This window comes from Prionailurus bengalensis, chromosome E4 (genome assembly GCF_016509475.1).
Source record: "Prionailurus bengalensis isolate Pbe53 chromosome E4, Fcat_Pben_1.1_paternal_pri, whole genome shotgun sequence".
Classification (NCBI taxonomy): Eukaryota; Metazoa; Chordata; class Mammalia; order Carnivora; family Felidae; genus Prionailurus; species Prionailurus bengalensis.
Window position 1 is genome coordinate 39,143,159 of NC_057360.1, and position 20,735 is coordinate 39,163,893.

The 20,735-nt window shown below is 38.9% G+C and overlaps 1 protein-coding gene across 1 annotated transcript in view; it reads right to left on the reverse strand.

Moving 5' to 3' along the window:
- Positions 1-20,258, reverse strand: part of KIF14 (kinesin family member 14) — a 56,494-nt gene extending 36,236 nt beyond the window's left edge. The window contains exons 1-14 of the mRNA XM_043567613.1: positions 19,918-20,258; positions 16,101-17,331; positions 13,658-13,912; positions 12,846-12,933; positions 11,723-11,821; positions 10,887-10,939; positions 9,386-9,416; positions 8,705-8,812; positions 7,735-7,851; positions 7,125-7,240; positions 5,631-5,803; positions 3,895-4,042; positions 3,570-3,633; positions 936-1,120 (exon numbers count right to left, since the gene is read on the reverse strand). Coding sequence (XP_043423548.1) covers positions 936-1,120; positions 3,570-3,633; positions 3,895-4,042; positions 5,631-5,803; positions 7,125-7,240; positions 7,735-7,851; positions 8,705-8,812; positions 9,386-9,416; positions 10,887-10,939; positions 11,723-11,821; positions 12,846-12,933; positions 13,658-13,912; positions 16,101-17,215 — 2,552 coding nt within the window. The 5' untranslated portion in view covers positions 17,216-17,331; positions 19,918-20,258. The remainder of the gene's footprint in view (positions 1-935; positions 1,121-3,569; positions 3,634-3,894; positions 4,043-5,630; positions 5,804-7,124; positions 7,241-7,734; positions 7,852-8,704; positions 8,813-9,385; positions 9,417-10,886; positions 10,940-11,722; positions 11,822-12,845; positions 12,934-13,657; positions 13,913-16,100; positions 17,332-19,917) is intronic.
- Positions 20,259-20,735: the final 477 nt, after the last annotated feature.

Consider the following 20,735-nt stretch of genomic DNA (forward strand, 5'->3'; position numbering starts at 1 on the left):
TAATTAGACCATCATAATATTTATACAGCAGATCAGGGTAAACGGAAAGGCTGCTCACAGTTAAACATGACCGGTCTGGTAGGTCAGGCCTCCCAAGTTCCTACTGGCTACGACTTGAGGGCTCGCATCTCAGTTTATCATCTGAGAAACTTACTCTAGAGAAACTCTCCACATTTGTACCCAGAGGCATGTATAAGAATAGACACAGCAGTAACGTGGTAACAAAAAATTAGAAACAATCCAAATGTCTATCGACAAGAGATACACTGTAATAATATAAAAGATAGATAAATACACCTAATAAGATACTTCACAGCAGTAAAAATAAAAGAACATCAACATGAATGAATCTTGAAAACAACATGGAGCCAAAACAGTTTACATACACTGTCATCCCAACAATATGTATATAATCATTCAATTCATATGAACAAAATTCACATCGAACAAAAAACTTTTAATTTGTCAGTCCAACCAAAAATCTTGCCATGTAAGATGGATAGAAGTTTGGGGTGCCTGGCTTGCTCACTCAGAAGAGCATGTGACTCTTGATCTTGGGGTCGTGAGTTCAAGCCCCACATTGGGTGTAGAGATTACTTAAAATAAACTTAAAAAATAAAAAAAGATGGATGGAAGTTTAGTTTAATGTCAATGATTATCATTCCAAGAAAAGAAATGATCCCTCAACCAAGAGATCACATACACCAAAACAGAAATAGCATTACACTGTACCTCACACTAAGAGTAATTAACCTATCTTCCTTGCAAAACACTCAGAATGTCAGTTTGCCTTGGCTAAAAGATGCATTTGAAGAATTATACCAAAGAATTAGTATAAATGAACGCCTCATGTGAAGGAAACCATACATTACCAAGATACAGAAGCCTATTTAAAAATGAACAGGTGCCTTTTTATTTTTAGAAGAATGACATACCAGTGATCATCAGCAATCAGCACCCCAGATAACTGAATATCATGGCTTGAGTTTGGTCCACACTTTCCAACTGTCGTTGTTCCTTCTTTTATCATATATAACAGCATCTCTGATAGCTGAGGATCTTCATTGAGATTGACAAGGTTTGGCAAATGGTTGTCCATTTGAAATGTAATTCCTGCTTTCTAGCAGAGATCAGAGAAAACAAATTAACCTTAATGACAAGCATCAAATTATTAAATCCACCTAAAATAAATGGTCTATGTTAAACATTAAAATCACTGTATGTGAAGTCTCAATAAAGGTTTCTTAGACTGTCTACTTCATGGCTTCTCTATGACTCTTACCATCATACTTCTTAGACTTTTAGAGTTATGCTAACCTTTCTTTGATCTTCACCATCCTCAGCCCTCTCATACAACAATCCATCATCCCCAAACTGTGCCTATTCTTATTGACTGATTGTCTTTAGAATGGGTCAGTTCCTTTTGGTGTGTCTGCTGCCATCACCTTAGTTCACACCCTTATCACCTCATACTTGAACGACTGCAGCAGCCTCCTGATCGCCCTGTCAACAATTCCTCCTGTCTTCAGTTCATCTTACATCCTATACCAAATTAATGCTCCTGAAAGAGTATTCTCAAAATGTCAACTCCCTGGTCAGTTTCAATCACTTTCCGGTTCACACAGGATAAAACAAATTTCTTAGCTTGAAAATCAATAAACTAACCATAACATATGCTGCCAATTTTATCTCCCTATGACCTTATACAAACTGCCTGCTCCCATAAAACTGATCTACACATCCTCTTCTGAGCACACCTTAAATTTTTATACCTTTACTCTCACATAATTTTCCTTTCCTAGAATGCACTCTTCCTTTTTTCTGCCTATCAAAATCTTGCCCAAGCTTCAAAGCCAAATCTTCAAAACTCAAATCTCACTTCTGTGAAGCTGGACTGACCACTACCAAGGAATATTCCACCCTTCCGCTCAATTCTTATGATACTTTGCCTACCAATCATTTGAAATGTTTCCTTCACTGCCAATACCTTTGCCCTTGACCCATGCTCTCCCATCTCCCTTTAGAACCTCATTCCATTACGGGCTTTTGATTCCTATAAAAAAGTTTAGGTCAGAGTGCATGACTCAGTGGGTTAAGTGTCTGACTCTTGTTTTCAGCTCAGGTCATGATTTCATGGTTTCTGAGATCAAGCTCTGCATCAGGCTCGGAGCCTAACGGCATGGAGCCTGTTTGAGATTCTCTCTCCCTCTCTCTCTCTGCCCCTCCCCTGTTCAGGCTTTCTAGCTCTCTCTCTCTCAAAAATAAGTAAATTAATTAATTAATTAAAAAAAGTTTAAGTCTCTTCCATCCTTTAAAGAAACAAAACCAAAAGGAACAAAATAAAATTTCCCCACAATCTCATAGCCCCTTCCTGATTCCTTCAATTCCCACTTGAGGTTTTCAGGTTTACATGTATGGCTCTATTTCCTTAGTCATTCTTTAACCCACTGTTGTCGGACTTCTTTGACCACACTGATGACTTCATAATTTCACAATGCAATGCACACACTTCAGAAACCTGGGATCATTCTTTACTTTTCCATTTCTCTCAACACACACATCGAAAAACACCCTCTGCGCCTATCAATTTGAACGCCTTTCTATCTCATGAATCCAGCTCCTCCACTAGACATTCCCCCACCACTTCTTTCCTCCAAGCTCTTACCATCTCTTGCCTTAAACATGGTAACAGGCTCCTACATGAATAACCTCGCCACACATCATCAGTCTTTCCTCCGTCAAATCCACCATTACCAGAATCATCTATTAAAACACAAGTCTACTCATGTCACTCCCTTTCCATTTAGAGCCCTTCAGTAGCTCCTAGTCACCTAAATTCAAATTCGTAACTACGTCATGATCTGAATCTTGCATCTCCCTCCAGTCTAATCTCTGTCACCAGCATTAATATACAAGTTAATTCCGTGAACATCCAAGCTGTGTTGTCCCTCCATGATTCTGAATATGGGACTTCCTGCTTAGAAATCTTGACTTTGGTAGCCTAACAAAATCTTGTCTCTTTCTCTTTAAAGTCCTCCTTAATAACCATCCCCATCAAAGTTAATTACTCCCTCCCATCTCCTGCTCTCTACCTTTTATACCCTTTTCATTGCATTAGATTGAACCACATGACCCCATGACCCTCCCAGTGTTCAACCATTTTTTACCTAAAAAATGGCAGTGTCATATGGTTCAACTGAGTCAAGTCAAACTGCATTTCCGTCATCTATTTACATTCTGTAAACCTCCCTTCAGATCACATGCTCTCTGAGGGCCAAAACCACATTTTATTCATCTTGGGCCACCCCCATGCCCAGCACAGCACAAATATTTAATATTTGTTGAACCAAAGTAAATAGAATTAGATGGTTTGTTTATTTTAACTTTCCAACACAGCCATGGGCTCTAACTAATCACAATCTTTATCTCAACACTTCTTTATACTAGTTCTGTTTATGGTATTGCTTTGTACAGAGTCAGTATGCAATGAGTATTTGAGAAATTAGATTTGCATATTTACTGTCATCTTTATTTAATTTTCAAATCAGTTTAGAGAGTTGAAATGATACCTGTAACTCCTTTGTTTCTTGAAGTTTTCTTTTTTCGGCTTGTTCAAATTTTTCTTTCCAGGCTCTTTCCAAAGACAAAAATAATAGAGTTAAAAATATCCAGACATGTAATACTGAGACTCAAAAGACTATCAATAAAGATTAGGAAGCCACTTCGGAATATTTAACAAATGACAGTCTGGGATGGACTGCTCTGTTCACACAGAAAGTAGAGAAACAGAGCTGCAGACCCCTCCCAAGCTCCTCCCTCTCCACCAGCCCCAGCCCCACCAGTCCAATGACTCCAGACAACACCCTGACATCTGAAGTACTGACTACATTCCACCTGTGCATCTCCGCCATGTCTCTTTCCTGTTGATGCAGTTTCATTCTTAAGGATGTAATTTCTTGCCGGCACAGCCTATATCGTTCGGGGTCAATATTTCGGCTGTTTCTTTGAGCAGCTTTTAGCTTTTCAATTTCTGCTTTCAATTCTAAATATTTGTAAAAAAGATGCATGATTAACAACATCTGATATGTAATAACTACCACAGGAGGCTTAATCCTCCAATCTTACTTGAAATTTTAAATATTAAATAAAACAATATTTGCAGAAATCAATTCTACTTTACTTACATTACCTATAAATTCCTACTTAACCTGAAAAAGTGCTCCCATGTTAATGAATCCCACCCCCCCCCCCCGCCTCATAAACACTATGGCCATATAATGTAGTGTCCAAAGTGGGACACTTTTGAGAAGGAAAGGCAGAACTATTCATCACACTGAGAAGCAGATATAAACTAGGACGGCCCTGGCAAACCTTACTCATAAAAACATGTCTGATAAAAATCAAAGATTTTTCAAGCTGGAATTCAGAATACTTATTTTTAATGAAAACAGTCCTATTTGTGAAAGAGAGGGGAATCCAAAAGGGAAAAAATGGACTGTGATACAATAAACTCGTTCTTCTCTGGCCTTCTCCTCTGAAGTAGCTATTCACCCTCTGCTGCTCAAAAGGACCAGAGGACAAAGGACTATGACAAGATGGTAGTTCCACATAAGCCAAGAGAAACTGTACAAATCAAGGGTTCCTAGCAGGTGTTCAAGCCCATCCTCAGCAGGTGATTCCCAAAAGATAAACAGAATGTAGTATTTAGCATAAATGAAGTTAGGCCTTTGTTAGAAACTCAAGCCTTTAGATCACTATCTTTTTTATTTATTTATTTATTTATTTATTTATTTATTTATTTTTAATTTCTTTTTTTAATCTTTATTTATTTTTGAGAGAGAGAGAGACAGAGCATGAGCAGGGGATGGGCAGAGAGAGAGGGAGACATAGAATCTGAAACAGGCTCCAGGCTCTATGCTGTCAACACAGAGCCTGATGTGGGGCTTGAACTCAAAGACTGCAAGATCACGATCTGAGCCAAAGTCGGACGCCCAACTGACTGAGCCACCCAGGCATCCTGTATTTTATTTTATACATGGAGAGAGTGCATGAGCAGGGAAGAGGGGCAGAGGGAGGGAGAGAGACAGAGAGACAGAGAGAGAATCCCAAGCAGGCTCCACGCTCAGCACAGACCCTGATGCGGGGCTCAATCCCACAACCCTGGGATCATCACTTGAGCCGAAATCAAGAGTCAGACGCTCAACCGACTGAGCCACCCAGGCACCCAGGATCACTATCCTTTAGATCAATGAACTAAGCAAGAGTAGAGCTGATAAACAGAATGACAACGGAGAAAAGGTCATAAGAGAAAAAATAATAAATAATATTATTGTTATTTTGCTGTATGCATCTATGGCTCAGTCTGTAAGATGATTTAGCTATGCTTGCTATTTCCCCTTTACCCACTCTCTATTTTCTACGCAGTTTTCCTGATGGTTTCTTTATTCTCTTTCCCATTGTCCTTCCAGTTCACTTCCACCATCACTGTAGAATGATGACTAAAATCTATTATAAATAAGTATGAAAGAAAAATCTTTAATTTTCTTAAATTGCACATTTTCATGACTAAAATTAATATTTGAGATTTAACTGTTACAAAATAATTTTTAAATTTTTAGAAACATAGTCACCTCTAATTAACTTAGCATTCATATCTTCATTTACTTTGGCGATATTGATTATCATGCGGGCTTGGCTGGCGTATCTAAGGGTGCTTAATGTTTCCTCAATGTTGCTGGCAGCAGGACTGACTGTAGCAATCATTGCAGTTTTTGAGTTTCCACCCAGACTTTCTTTTAACAGCCTTCAAGGGAAGTAAGTTATAATTAGACTTTGCTTCTACAACAACTTAATAGCAGTGATTATCTAGAAACCACAAAACAAGCTAATAGGGTATAAAACACAGAATTATACTCTTCACTCAAACACCATTCTGAACTTTTTTTTTTTTTTTTAATAAGCTCTATGGCCAATGTAGGGCTTGAACTCATGACCCTGAGATCAGGTGTCGCATGCTCTGCCGACTGAACCAGCCAGGCACCCCACCATTCAGAGCTTTTTTGATATTTGTAGCTACTTTTAGATCTCATGAACATTTTATTTCCTTTTATACTTTTTATATTGTTTCATGAAACAATAACCAGTGCAAAGATTTTAAAATATGGCTAACCATCAAGTATTTAGTAAGATAGCTCTTCCCTCTCCCCAGGCTAGACTCTGAGCTACTTCAGGAAACAAACGATGTGTGTTGCTCATCCCTGTATTCCCAGTGCTACCACAACCTTTCTGAACAGGTGCTCATATTGAATATGATGAATGGACATATAAACAAAAATTTTGTTTTCTACTATACGCAAAAGCCTTATTTTAGAAGAAAAAAGGTAGTATGAGACTAAAATGCCTATCTTTATTAATGCAGAATGAATTTCACTATTCTTTAACTTTCAAAAGGCACACACACAAAAATCAGATTTTCGCTTATGTGTTGTGAGGCGACAACTACCTTCTAATAAGCCAATTGTAAAGACATGTTGCTGTCAAGGAGAGATACAGTCCTTACCAGAATTATTATGTATTAATGCTTGTCACAAGTAGATATTAAATCTATACAGATGTATAGATTGAATGTAATGTATCTGATTTATGAAAACATATTCATTAATGAAAACACATATTGAACGCTTAAAATGCTAGCCAAATAAACAAGACAATTTCACTTTACACACATACCAACATGGTCGGTGATATCATGTATGCTCAAACATTAAACATTAAGCACTAAAAATAGTAAGTATAGTAACAGGTGCTTACATGGATATAGAACATACTATGTATTAAGAGTTTTACATTAATTATTTAATCTTCACTATATCCCTAAAAGGTAGGCATTGTTATTATCCCATTTTACAGAGGAGGAAACAGACTAGAGTATTAAGGATTTGACCAAAGTCACATAGTTTATAGGATGCAGAGCTGAGATTCAAATCCACGTAGGCCGGCTCCAGAATTCACACCACTAAGCACTTCTGCTCTGTCCCAAAGCTACATGAAGTCAGTCAATTGTTCTTTTCCCCACAGTATTCACTATATTTTATACAATTCTTTGTACTTCAAAAGATACTTGCCATGTAAGAACAGATTCACGGTAAGGAACAAAACCTCTCTTCCGGTTTGCTTGTTCAGAAAGCGCAGATATAACCTTTCCCAATGTGAGCAGGGACTTGTTAATACTCACACCTTCCTGCATACAAGATAATAACATCTAATTTAAAATAACTGCTCAGCAATAAATTTATTTCACAAAATATATTCCTTCCCTCATATAATTATTGAGTAAATATTTTCTACCATAAACTACCACCTTTTTACAACTCAAAATTTACTAATTTTCTTTAAAAAGTAAACATAAACAAAAAGTAAAGATCTCTTTTTAAACCACAGCAATGCAATCCATAAATTGCACGTAGAGTTTTTTGTTTTTGTTTTTTGCTGTTGCTTTTGTTTTTGTTGTTGCTGTTGCTCTTGCTAAATATATTTAATATTAATCTCCTAAAAATAATGCCGTGGGGAATAAGTTTTATCAAAATCAGAAAAGCCTCATATTTTTTGGTAAAGATTTTACTTCTTTAATTAATCTCAACACCCAACGTGGGGCTCGAACTCACAACCCCGAGATCGAGTCACATGCTCCACTGACTGAGCCAGCCAGGTGCCCCACCAAAGCCTCATATTTACCTTCAGGCGCTCTCCACTAGTCTGAGCTGTGGAGCAGCGTTCACTGCCCGCCAGATCTATCAAGTTTATCCGACTTGTTATTCTGTGATCATGTTCTTCACCTTCCACAGATTCTATCTGTAGCAAAATGATAGTAAAATAATGTCATAAATTCTTCTATGACTTGCTATCAATGTAAGTCTTGAAATGGAAAGTTATACAAGATCACAAACCACTCATTTATTTTTGAAACTATCCCTTCATGAATCTGTGACAACTTATAATGCATACATATCCAAGAATATATGGAGCAATGCTTGCCCTATGCCACAAAGAAGTGACTTTAAAGAGAAAAACTCACAACTTCTCTATTAAGAAAACAGCCATAAATAGAGCAAAAGCTTAACGAACACAAAGGTGTCGTTTATCCCAGCATTAAAGGAGCAAGGTATTTAAAAGCAACATAAATGTCCAACAGTAGAGAAAAACTTGAGGAACTGGAATAGTCAATGGAATATTTTACAGCTATGAAAAATTATATTTGGCAAAGAATTTCAATAGCATAAAATTGTTGCAGATCTTGTAAATGTGTTTAAGTGTGACTGTAAAATAACTAAAATATGCCAAAATACTTAGAGATGTTTTATTTGAGTAGTGGAACCTATGGCTGAATTTTTTAAAATCTCTGACTTTCTGATAGGTTTTTCCAAATACTATACAATTACCATATATTGATAACCTATTATCATATATTGATATGATAACACCAATAATATAAATTAATAATCATGTTATTGACTTTTTAAACAGCAAAAAAACCCCTGCCATATATACTAAAAGTCATTCAGTTATTGTGTATACTCAATTCCAATTATGTTATATATATAGATTACTATACTCTTACCTTTGATTTAAAGAATAAAATAAGAAAGACATAAAACCTGAATACAGTCGTTAGCTTACCTAAGAAAATAATCAACAGAAAGAATACCTTGGTCTGGGTCATCACCAGGGTAAAAACTGAATGCGATCGGGAGCTTTTATCATTCATACCAGTAGCAGCCGTGGCTCTTTGTTTATTTCCCAATTCTAGCCAACTCTTAGAGGAAAGAAGAGAGGGAGGTCAGAACTGTAAACTAAAATTTATCGGAACAAATTAAGGAACAAAAAAGTTATGTAAGCATGTTTGGCAACATATATGCTTTATAATCTGTTTATAAAATGAAATAAATACATGTTTATCATTTAATAATTTGTATTCCCATTGTCAATTTTGTTTCCATCACAGATATCTGAAACAGGAAATCACACCTTTATTTTTTTTTTTTTTAAGATTTTATTACGTTTGAGTAATCTCTACGCCCAACTTGGGGCTCAAATTCATAACCCCAAGATCAAGAGTCACATGCTCTACCAAATGAGCCAGCCAGGCAAATAATATTTTTAAAATGCTATTTCAATAACTCTCAGCTACTATGATGGTCAATTTTTATTTTTAGTTAAGAAGAGTAATTCTTTTGATTAAAGTTTAACAAACAAAATCAGCTCATAATGAATTAACAAGATTAACTTTTTACTTATGTAAGTAGTAATTAAGGAGAAATATTCTTATGAATACTTAAGATTATGATCTTTATCTAGTGGAAAGAAAATAAAACACAATCAGTCTTACCTGGATATCAGAGTAAGAACTGACAACATTCCTATTTTTAAAAAGAAGACAAAATCAATTTAACTGATTATTACACTCTTATTCTCATAATATAATAACCTCTCAATTATATAATTACTCTCTAACGACCACAATTGAATAATTCATAGGTATTATTATACTGATTCTCACAGAATCTTTCACTATCTCCATTCTTGAAGGGTAGAAAATAAAATGCTTTAATTTTACCAAAAAGCATGATTTTAATTAATGAAGCAGCTTAGCTCTTAACATTATAGTTTTCAAGTCGAATTCATGAGACCAAAACATACACTTGATGTATACATGGGGGTGGCTATGCTGGTATGTATGCATCTTAACATAATCCCAGTTTTATTAAATGGAGCTGAATCCATTCCTAACCACTTTCCCTTTCCCTTAAGAAAGCATTTAGTGGGAATGCAAACTGGTGCAGCTACTCTGGAAAACAGTACAGAGGTTCCTCAAAAAGCTAAAAATAGAACCACCCTACAACCCAGCAATTGCACTACTAGGCATTTATCCTAGGGACACAGGTGTGCTGTTTCGAAGGGGCACATGCACCCCAATGTTTATAGCAGCGCTATCGACAATAGCCAAAGTATGGAAAGAGCCCAAATGTCCATCGACGGATGAATGGATAAAGAAGATGTGGTATATATATACAATGGAGTATTCCTCGGCAATCAAAAAGAATGAAATCTTGCCATTTGCAACTACGTGGATAGAACTGGAGGGTATTATGCTAAGCGAAATTAGTCAGAGAAAGACAAATATCATACAACTTCACTCATGAGGAATTTAAGATACAAAACAGATGAACATAAGGGAAGGGAAGCAAAAATCATACAAAAACAGGGAGGGAGACAAAACATAAGAGACTCTTAAATATAGAGAATAAACAGAGGGTTGCTAGAGGGGTTGTGGGAGGGGGGGATGGGCTAAATGGGTAAGGGGCATTAAGGAATCTACTCCTGAAATCATTGTTGCACTATATGCTAACTAACTTGGATGTAAATTAAAAAATAAATAAATAATAAAAATAATAAAAATAAAAAATAAGAAAGCATTTGGAGTGTTGAAAGATGAAGTAAATGACTCAGTATGTTTCACACTCTCAACACTGAACTTATCTTATTACCTTCTCTCCTCTTCAGCTTCAAGTAATAGATATATAAAGCAGCTCAAGAGGGAAGGCTTAACTTAATAGGGAAACGGTGGGGGGTAGGGAGAAAAATCAAGTATTTCACACACAGCATAACACTCTATGCTCGGCACTTTACACATGTTGTGAAATACATAAACAAATACAAAAACACGCAGCCCGCACTCTAGTTGGAAAGAGAAGGAATGGTTATTTGAATAATATTAAGAGTAGAAGGCTAAATAGTTATCCAGGGTTTCAAAGCTGGGGAGGCAAATGAGAACAATATTCACTCTACTCATTTCTTTTCTCCTTGCTCTTGCTGAGCCAAACACTTACATTGACAGAGCTTCAACATATGGTCCAGAAACAGGATGCTCCCTTACTCTCAGCTAGTGGAAGCAAACATTAGCACTATTAAGGGCATGACAAATTATTTCATATAAAATATAATTTTAAATGATTTTTTTGTCTATATTTTGAGTTTAAGGCAAAGAGATTTGCCTTAACTTGACCCAGGGGTAAATATAAAGGTTCTCACAGACACAAATCTGTAAGGCATTAAGACAATTTCAATATCCAAACTGTTTTCTAATCGCACAATATGCTACAGTTGACTGTAACATCAAATATCTTACTAGTTCAATATTCTTAAGACCTGCAGTAACTAGTATCTCTATGCTTCTAAATATGTCTCTAAAATATGTTCGATAAATTTCAGACAGTTAAAATTGTTTTCAGTTTTACATTATACATTTTAAACTTTGTAACCAGAAATGTTATCAATTTGCTAAATGATCTGGTAAGATACATATTCTATAATAACAACACAGTTTTTAAACTTCTGGTTTTTGGCTTTATAGACTTTTAGGGATTTGGCATTTGACTTAAGTGGTCCAACTCAACTCTGGAACAAATATTTTATCTTTAATTTGTATACAATATTTGCTTTACAAAAGGCTAAATTTGATACCTAAGTTAATTTCCACTAACAATAACATTCAGCTTATTTACTATTGATTTACTTATTTAGACTGTAGATTCCAAGCATTTGCTATCATTTAACAGCAATTTTAGTCAAAATGTAAGCTCTCTAGATCATCTTGAGAACCAATATAACTACATGCATTTACAAAAACAAATTAAAAGCAAATTATAAATTGTTTCAATCTTACTGGTTGCTTTCTCTGCCCATTTTCACCTTTACAAACCAGAAGGTCATGAATTTTTTCATTATATACTTCAAAAAAGCTCATTTCAAGGTGGTAGCTGACCTAGTAGGAGGAATAGAGACACAGCATGCAACTTATTTTAAAAACCCTTGTGTTTTTTTTTGCAAATCACATCTCTGATAAGGTTCTAGTACCCAGAATATATAAAGATCTCTTACAGCTCAACAACAAAAAGACAAACAACCCAATTAAAAAATAGGCAAACGACTTGAATAGAAATTTCTTCAAAGAAGATAAGTTCTACTTACTAAGATCTCTCAAATGTTTAACCCTATAGTTACTGACTTAATCTAGCTCCTTGTCGTGCCTTCCTTACACAGTTTACAAGTCCCACAGCTGATCTCTTTGCATCCAGTTAGTTCTACTTCCTTTCAATCCATTCGCCACACTGCAGCCAGAGCTATCTTTTTTTTTTTTTTTTTTTTAAGAACAAAGATGATCCTTTGACTTCCCTGTTGACCTTCTATAGCCTTTTAGATTCCTGGAAGCATGGCTCATAAAGTCCTTCACAAGCTGAGTTCATCTCTTGTCACCCCCCACCCTCAGATTCCATGCTTAAAGTAAACAATTTATAGATTCCCAAAGTCTCTCTACTTTTTTTTTAAATGCTTATTTATTTTTTGAGAGAGCACAACTGGGGGTGGGGCAGAGAGAGAGGGGGACAGAGGATCTGAAGCAGGCTCTGCGCTGACAGCTTCTGTGCTGACAGCAGCTAGGCCGATGTGGGGCTCAAACTTACCAACCGCGAGATTATGACCAGAGCCAAAACTGGACACTCAACTGACTGAGACACCCAGGTGCCCCTCTACCTTCTCGTTTTCAAATCTTTGCACACACTGCTCCCACTGCCTAGAATGTCCTTCCCCCTCTTCACCAAGCTAATAACTGCTGTTTCCTTCCAAAATAAGCTCAGTTGTTCCCTCATCTAAGAAAACCTATCTCCCTCCTATCTTGTATATTCTCTCACAGCACATCTTCCATTATTTCCTTAGTGGCGAGGACTCTGGTTTTAATTTGATTTGACTGTTTTCTAGTCTGATACGAAGGTTTACAGATGAGAACATACCTCTTGGGTTTGTTTTTTGGCTACTTGAGCAAAAAGATCTTCACAAAACCTTGGAATTATTCCTGGTTCCTCACTAAGTCCCATCATCCTGAAAAATACATAATAAATGGGGAGTGGGGTGCGGTGGAGAAGTTACATAAAATTAGCATTTTTAAAATTCTTTTTGGGTAAAAGGGTTTGGGAGTGAATGGGAAGCAAGCTAATTAAACCTCATTAAAATCTAATAACATAGGCTCTGAAGCCAAATCTTCGGAGTTCAAATCTTGATCTCACCACTTATTAGGTCTGTGACGTTGGACAAGATACTTGACCCCAATAAAGCTCAATTTCCTCTTCTGTAAAATGGGAATAAATAGGAGCTATCTAATTCAGAGGGTTGTTGTGAGACAGTATAAGCAGAGTCTTTAATACAGTTCCTGGAATATAGTAAGAACTCAGTAAACGTTAGCTACTGTTAAAATTCTGAGTATCTCCTTCTAGGACAGGTATACCATTACCATTTATCAGATGACTTACTTTTAATTCTCACAAGAATACTTACAAAATAACCTCTCAGGGCTTTGGCTTATACAAGAAATATAATGTACAGTCAAATGGGCCATTGACACTTACAAGGTAAACAGTATCTTCTGCATAAGCTGAAGCCCAGAGGTTAAGTAACTTGCCCAAGTTTGCAGAACCGGTATATAAAATGGATGAGATCTGAGCCCAGATCTGTATGGTTTCAAAACAACATTCTTTCTATCAAACCATGCTGCTTCTCACCAAAGACTTAAAGGTTTCTCAATAATTGTACTTGGAATAAAACTTACGTATACGATTTTCCAGAGCCGGTCTGACCATAAGCAAAGAGACAGGCATTGTAGCCTTCAAAGGCTTGTTCCAGGAGCGGAATAGCTAGGGTCTCATAAACAGTTGTCTGGCTGGCATAGTTTGGATGGGATTCATCAAAAGACCAGAATGCAACATCATAAATAAAATTATAAACTTGTTTCATGTCGGGATGTTCCACAGCTATTTCCTCTCCATTCATGAAGACCACCTGGGATGCTTTTTCAACCTTCTCTCTTTAAAAGAAGCACAAAAAAAAAAAAAAGAAAGAAAGAAAAAAGAAAACGAAGCACAAAGAAAACTATTAAGTTATTTTAATTATTTTGAGTATTTTTCCCATGAAATATAATAAGAACCTCAAAACCAGTTAAATATAAAATTCCTGTAGGGCAAGAGAATTCTTTAGTTTTCGTGAACAGCGCAGACCAGCTAACATAATTATGGTGGTTTTCCAAAATATACTTCCCCTGGCTCCAGTTGCCACCACTTAAAGGGCAAATGGAGTTCCAGAAATGTTATCTGAAAAGTTACCCTTCTTTTACAGGATTTTCCATCTTTTTCCTTTTTCTCTTGAGCTCTCCCTTCTCTCATCCCACCTACTATAACCTACCTATACTCTTCAGTTCAAATCTGGAAACTTTTTAATATAAATAAATTTTGTAGGTGCAGATCTATACAAAGCTGACATGAAATGCAAATATAAGTGCAACAAACTCAGTTAAGTGTAATTTCAATCATAAATCTCTTTTGGCCACTAGCTATTGTTACTGTTAATCCAAAGGCCCTCCTTCTGTTAGATTATCTCCCTTAATATTATGGATCTTCATGTCCACCCTTCTTCCATCTCAGACCTACGTAGAAATCTTTCACTTACGCTACTTTTGCAGGAGAACATTATCAGTCCTTGTTTGGTCCCAGATACCCCTTTTTGTCCCAACTCTGCTTTAGATCAGAATTCATCCTGGAAAGCACCTGCCTCATCAATTTGACAAATGCCCCTCTACCCCGGCTATAAACACAGTTTACAGGGCTTGTCTGATGAGTCTGGAATCAGGCACTGGGGCCCTTGCTAAGTTCTCTTCGGGGTAGTCCTCCATCATGGGGTTTGTTCCTACCAGCTCTGTTCTTTCTGTTGCCTCTCATCCTATCATGATTCTGGAGGCCTTTAAGGTTTCCCCACCCTCTCTCTCCTGTCAACTCACCCTCAGTTCTCTCACCTGTCACTAACCCCACATTTTTACTAACAGGTTTTAAAGCACTGTGTAACTTGCCTCAAACTACTGACGCTTTAGGTTCAAACTAGAGGCTCCTTCCCATTGCCACCATATCCTCTCATATCTTGCTTAGATATACAAGTCAAAAACTACTAACTCTGAAGCTTTTCACGGTCACTCCGTAAAACATTCAAAAATAATCAGATGCCACATTCACGTCCATCTTTTTCAGCCTTACCTGTAATCTGTGACCATCTCATTCCCAATCACTTTGGAGAGAGATTTTTTTTTTTTTGCCATCAAAATCAAATCTAATATATCACTGCATTTATAACTACTATAGATCAGAGATGATGATGGGGATGATTCTACACTGGAAGGGGTTTTGGAAGGATCTTTATGGGAAGTAAGTGAGCTAACAAGTGCTCTTTTTAAGAGAAACAGAGAATAGCCCACCATATCTTGCAGATTTGAAAGCAGACTGCATTAGGGACTTAAGTATTTCCGACTTTTTAAAAGCAGTATATCAAAAGAAATTTATATTTGCAATCTCCAGTGACTTCAATGTTTTAATTTTACAGCCAATCATCAAAAATAATCAGGGTACTACAACTAAACCTAGGGGCGCCTGGGTGGCGCAGTTGGTTAAGCGTCCGACTTCAGCCAGGTCACGATCTCGCGGTCCGTGAGTTGGAGCCCCGCGTCGGGCTCTGGGCTGATGGCTCAGAGCCTGGAGCCTGTTTCCAATTCTGTGTCTCCCTCTCTCCCTGCCCCTCCCCCGTTCATGCTCTGTCTCTCTCTGTCCCAAAAATAAATAAGCGTTGAAAAAAAAAAAAGTTTAAACCTAAAAGTCCTCACTACATAGAAATGCCACGCCATGCCTGAAGATACACAAATACACTCACTTTCCAAAAGCAGAGAGGAATCACACACATTACGTGTCACTAGCTCAGCCTTAGACATTAAAAGGTGAGGAGCGCCTGGGTGGCTCAGTCGGTTAAGTGTCCGACTTCAGCTCAGGTCATGGTCTCAGGGTTCGTGAGTTTGAGCCCCACGTCGGGCTCTGTGCTGACAGCTCAGAGCCTGGAGCCTGCTTCGGATTCTGTGTCTCCCTCTCTGTTCCTCCCCGCTCACACTCCGTCTATCTCTCAAAAGTAAATAAACATTAAAATAATAATAATAAATAAAAAACATAAAAGGTGTAACATACCTCTTGCTGAAAGGCCTCACCCGTACTGCCACTGTCACTTGACTGTTCTCCACCTTTAAGGGGTCTGTCTCTGCAGGGGGGTTCCGACCTGCGGTTTCCTCTTCAAGAGGGAGTGTATTTTCTCGTGACCTTTCCCTTTCATTTGCAGGCAGAGAACTTGTTCGCTTTTGTGTAGCTTGCAGGCTAGGCACCCTCTTTTTCAGCAGTGACGACGCAGCTGGGCTCGTCAGCTGTGACGTGTGACACTTTGGTGTCAATCGGTGTCCTGCGATATATTTTGTAGGTGTTCTTCTTTTTTCTAAGCTTTCAAATTTATTTGCAGATTTTGCAGTATCCTTCCCAATACTTCTGTGAGGTAGGTTCCCCGACACTTTGATGTTCACCTTGCTCGGAAGAGGTTTGGTTGCCAAGCGTCCCAATGGAACAGCTTCAGTCTGACCCTGGGAACCAGTGGGTGCTCTGTTACTTAAGTACTTAAGTGCGACCTTTTCATTTGCCCCAGGGAGGGCAACAAATGTCTCTTTGTGTTTTTCATCGGCCGTCATTTCAATGCGTTTTGGGTCCGCTAAAGGTACCACCGGTGCAATACAAGGGTTTTTATCTTTATGTACAGTCCTTACATTTGTACTAGCTTCCAGTGAGGCACCATCATTTTCGGCTGCACTGCCCACATTCTGTGTTGTTTTCCACTTTTCCCCACAATCTGTTTGAGCTGTTTTCCGCTTCTCCACTGATTCTGTTTTAGCACGCCGCCGCAACGTAAGACGTGTTTCTGCAGTGTTTTCGGCAGAGTCTCCCAACTCACTGCCAAGCAAAGAGGATTCTTTGTTCCTTGTGACTCTTCTCTGAAGTGCCAATCTACCTACAGGGTTAGGGGTCAGAGGTACATCTCCTGTTTTTTTACAGGCAGAAATCACATAAGTACTGTTTATGTCTCTGATTTTCCTTGCCGATCTCAATAATGGATCATCGTGTTCACATTCTGTCATATCCGACATCACATGCAGCTCAGGTCTGCTACCATGGGTGAGGACATTCAGCGAGGAACTCCCTGGGGAAGAAGGTATACCAAGGATATCGCTGTTGTTTCTATTATGTGTGGTGAACACTGACATTGTGGCAGCAAGTCGTCTTAAAAAAGGAGGTCAGTGAAGCAACTAAGCTCTTCTTTAGACATTCATTTGACTTCCAGCCATATTTTAAGTATCAGTTTCCAAAACTATCTGCTAAACTGTAAAAAAAAAAAAAAATGAGATTACACAAACTCTAAACAGACTTTAAAAAATATGAGAAACTTAGGGGCACCTGGGTGGCTCAGTCAGTTAAGCGTCAAACTTCAGCTCAGATCATGATCTCGTGGTTTGTGAGTTCAAGCCCCGCGCTGGACTCTGTCCTGACAGCTTGGAGCCTGGAGCCTGCTTCAGATCCTGTGTCTCCCTCTCTCTTTCTGCCCCTTCCTTGCTCATGCTCTGTCTCTCTCTCAAGAATAAACATTTAAAAAAAAAACCATTTTTTTTTTAAATATGAGAAACTTTCATTGTGAAAGTAACTTCCCAGAGGAACACATTAGAATAAACCACGATCTCCTCCTCAGATACTATTCCCAAGCATTTTCAGACAAATCTCTGCCTTCAAAGAGCTTACAATCATTGTGCAACAAATATTTACTGAGTCCCCATTATGTGCCAGGCCCTCTGACAGATACTACGAATTTCAAAAACAAGACCCTGTTCCCATTTCCTCAGTCTAGAAAGAATACACAGATAACCACTATATCAGGCCAAACGTCCCAAACGACTTAAAGGATGTAAAAAGTGCATGTCAAAGAAGATATATGAATGGTCAACAAGCACATAAAAAAGATGCTCAACATCACTAATCATTAGGGAAATGCAAATCAAAACTGCAATGAGATACTACATCACACCCATTAGGATGGCTACTAACAAAAAAACAGTCTTGGCAAGGACTGGAGAAATTGGTACCCTGGTATACGACTGGTAGAAATATAAAATGGCACAGCCAGTGTGGGAAATAGTATGGAAGTTCCTCAAAAAATTAAAAAACAGAATTACCTTTTGATCCAGAAACTCTACTTCTGGATATGTAACCTAAAGAACTGAAAGCCGGGTCTTGAAGAGACATTTGTACACCCATGTTCATAGCAGCATTATTCCACATGACTAAAACATGGAAGCAACCCAAGTGTCCATGGGCTGGCGAATGGCCTTACCAAGATGGGGTATACGTGTACAATGAAACATCATTCAGCTTTAAAAAGAAATTCTGCCATCTACTACAACATGAATGAACCTTGAAGACATAATGCTAAGAGAGATAAGCCAGTCACAAAAAAAAGACAAATATTGTATAATTCCACTCATAGGAGGTACTTAGAGAGGTTAACATCATAAAGACGGAAAGTATAACGGTGGTTGCCAGGGGCTGGGGGCAGGGGACAATGGGAGTTATTGTTTAATAGATATAGAGCTTCAGATTTACAAGATGACAGAGGATTATGGGAATGGATGGTGGTGATGGCTGCACAACAATGTGAATGTATTTAAGGATATACATGTTAAAATGTGTACATAGGGGCGTCTGGGTGGCTCAGTCGGTTAAGCTTCTGACTTCGGCTCAGGTCACGATCTCGCGGTCCGTGAGTTCGAGCCCCGAGGTCGGGCTCTGTGCTGACAGCTCAGAGCCTGGAGCCTGTTTCGGATTCTGTGTCTCCCTCTCTCTGACCCTCCCCCGTTCATGCTCTGTCTCTGTCTCAAAAATAAATAAATGTTAAAAATAAAATAAAATAAAATGTGTACATAAAAGTAGATAAGATGATAAGTGTGTACTTTAACACAAGCAGCAGCAGGAGGAGGAGGAGTAAGAGGAGAAGAGGAGAAGGAAGGGAGGGAGGGAGCGCCTGTCAGCAGAGATTTTTATTTAAGTACTCTGTGTTTGCAAATTAGGAGAGGGACTAACAGAAACCCTAGCACCTAAATCAAAGGCTGGAGTAAAGCATTTTGATAATACCTGTTGCATGTATGTTAAATACAGGAACAGTCATGGAGATTAGTTTGAGTGGTGTCACAAAACAGAGTATTCCCAAATAAGTAGTGCAGACAATAAATATAAGTACTGTAAATTAATTACTTGTGCTGAGAAAAATTATGCAAGATTAGATAAGTGCACAGCTTGCCCTCTAGCAATTAGACAACAAAGTAGACAGGTGTGTAAGTAAATATGTCAACAATATCTATCCGGCATTAATGTTTAGAAGAAAAAAAAAACAGCAGTGACAGCTAAAAGGCCTGGCTTCTACTCAGCTCTGCCCCAAACTGGTTATACTGATGTAAACGAGTCTTTAAATTTGCATGCCGGGTTCTAACTTGTAAAATGACACTTGCTCAATTCCGTAGATAATGCTATTGAGGAACAAAATAATAGAAGTTAATCTTTAAGTAAGTCTTTTAAAGTTCTAAATGAGTAACAGTCATTACCCCCACCCCAAAAAATCGTCAGGACACAAGCTCCTCCCTTCAACCTTTTCTCTTAAAAAAGTATAGAGTGTTCCTATTATGGAAAGAAATGCAAAGGCAAGAAGATTCCGGAAATTCTAGGGCAGCTAAAAACTATTTGCTACTTACGCTGATAGACACGGCTTTCTGTTTGTTTGGGGAGGCAGGAGGGGGTTCGCCATAGAGTTTTAAAAGGAGTGGAATGAATAGAAGGGGGAAAAAACTGTCACAACCCAAACCAAAAGATCCCCGTGGATGGGTTCTCAAGCTAGTCACTCCGAGGGCTGGGACAGCGAGTGTACCTCTTAATGTCAACCGACTGGGCGAGACTTCGGTGGGTGAGGCTGTGGGCCGAGAGGCCCTGAAGTCCGGCTGCGCTGTCCCCGCAGAGGCGCCGCCTGGGCGCGTCCTCCGGGGGCCCCTTCGCCGCCGACCCGGATTCCGGGGTGGTGGGGGGACCCGAGCTAAGGCCTCCGCCCACACCTCAGCGGTCGCCGGTAAAGAAGACGCCCTCTCGCCCCCACGACACCGATTCTTCGCCCCTCCGCAGGGTTCGCCACTCTCCGAGACCTCCCCGAGGAAGTCCCCACACCGCTCACAGCCCCCACAACCTGCTCCCTCTGCGGCAGCGGTTTGAATGGGCGCCCTGCATTTTGATTGGCTGCTGGACGTGGCGCCGGGCACCGCGCCCTCGCTTCCTCCCACCCCCAGGAAGCGCCGTTGTTAGGTCTCAGCGAGTCCAAACACTAGATCCGACCGCCCACTTCTCCTAGGCAACGGGGCCCGCCCCTCCCCAGGCTCAGCTACCGCGCGGAGCTTCGGCCCCTTTAAATCCGGCTGGAGGGAGGAGCTGGATTCTGAGTGACTTATGGCAGCTCACTAAGGTGGATTTTTTTTTTTAATGTATTTTTTAATGTTTATTTTATTTTTCACAGAGAGAGAGGAGGTGTGAGGAGGCGGGGTGAGCGGGAGAGGGCAGAGAGAGAGGGAGACGCAGAATCGGAAGCAAGCTCCAGGCTCTGAGCTGACAGCCCTTTGCAGGGCTTGAACCTACAGACCAGAGATCATGACCTGAGCTGAAGTCATGAGCTTAACCAACTGAGTGAGCCACCCAGGTACC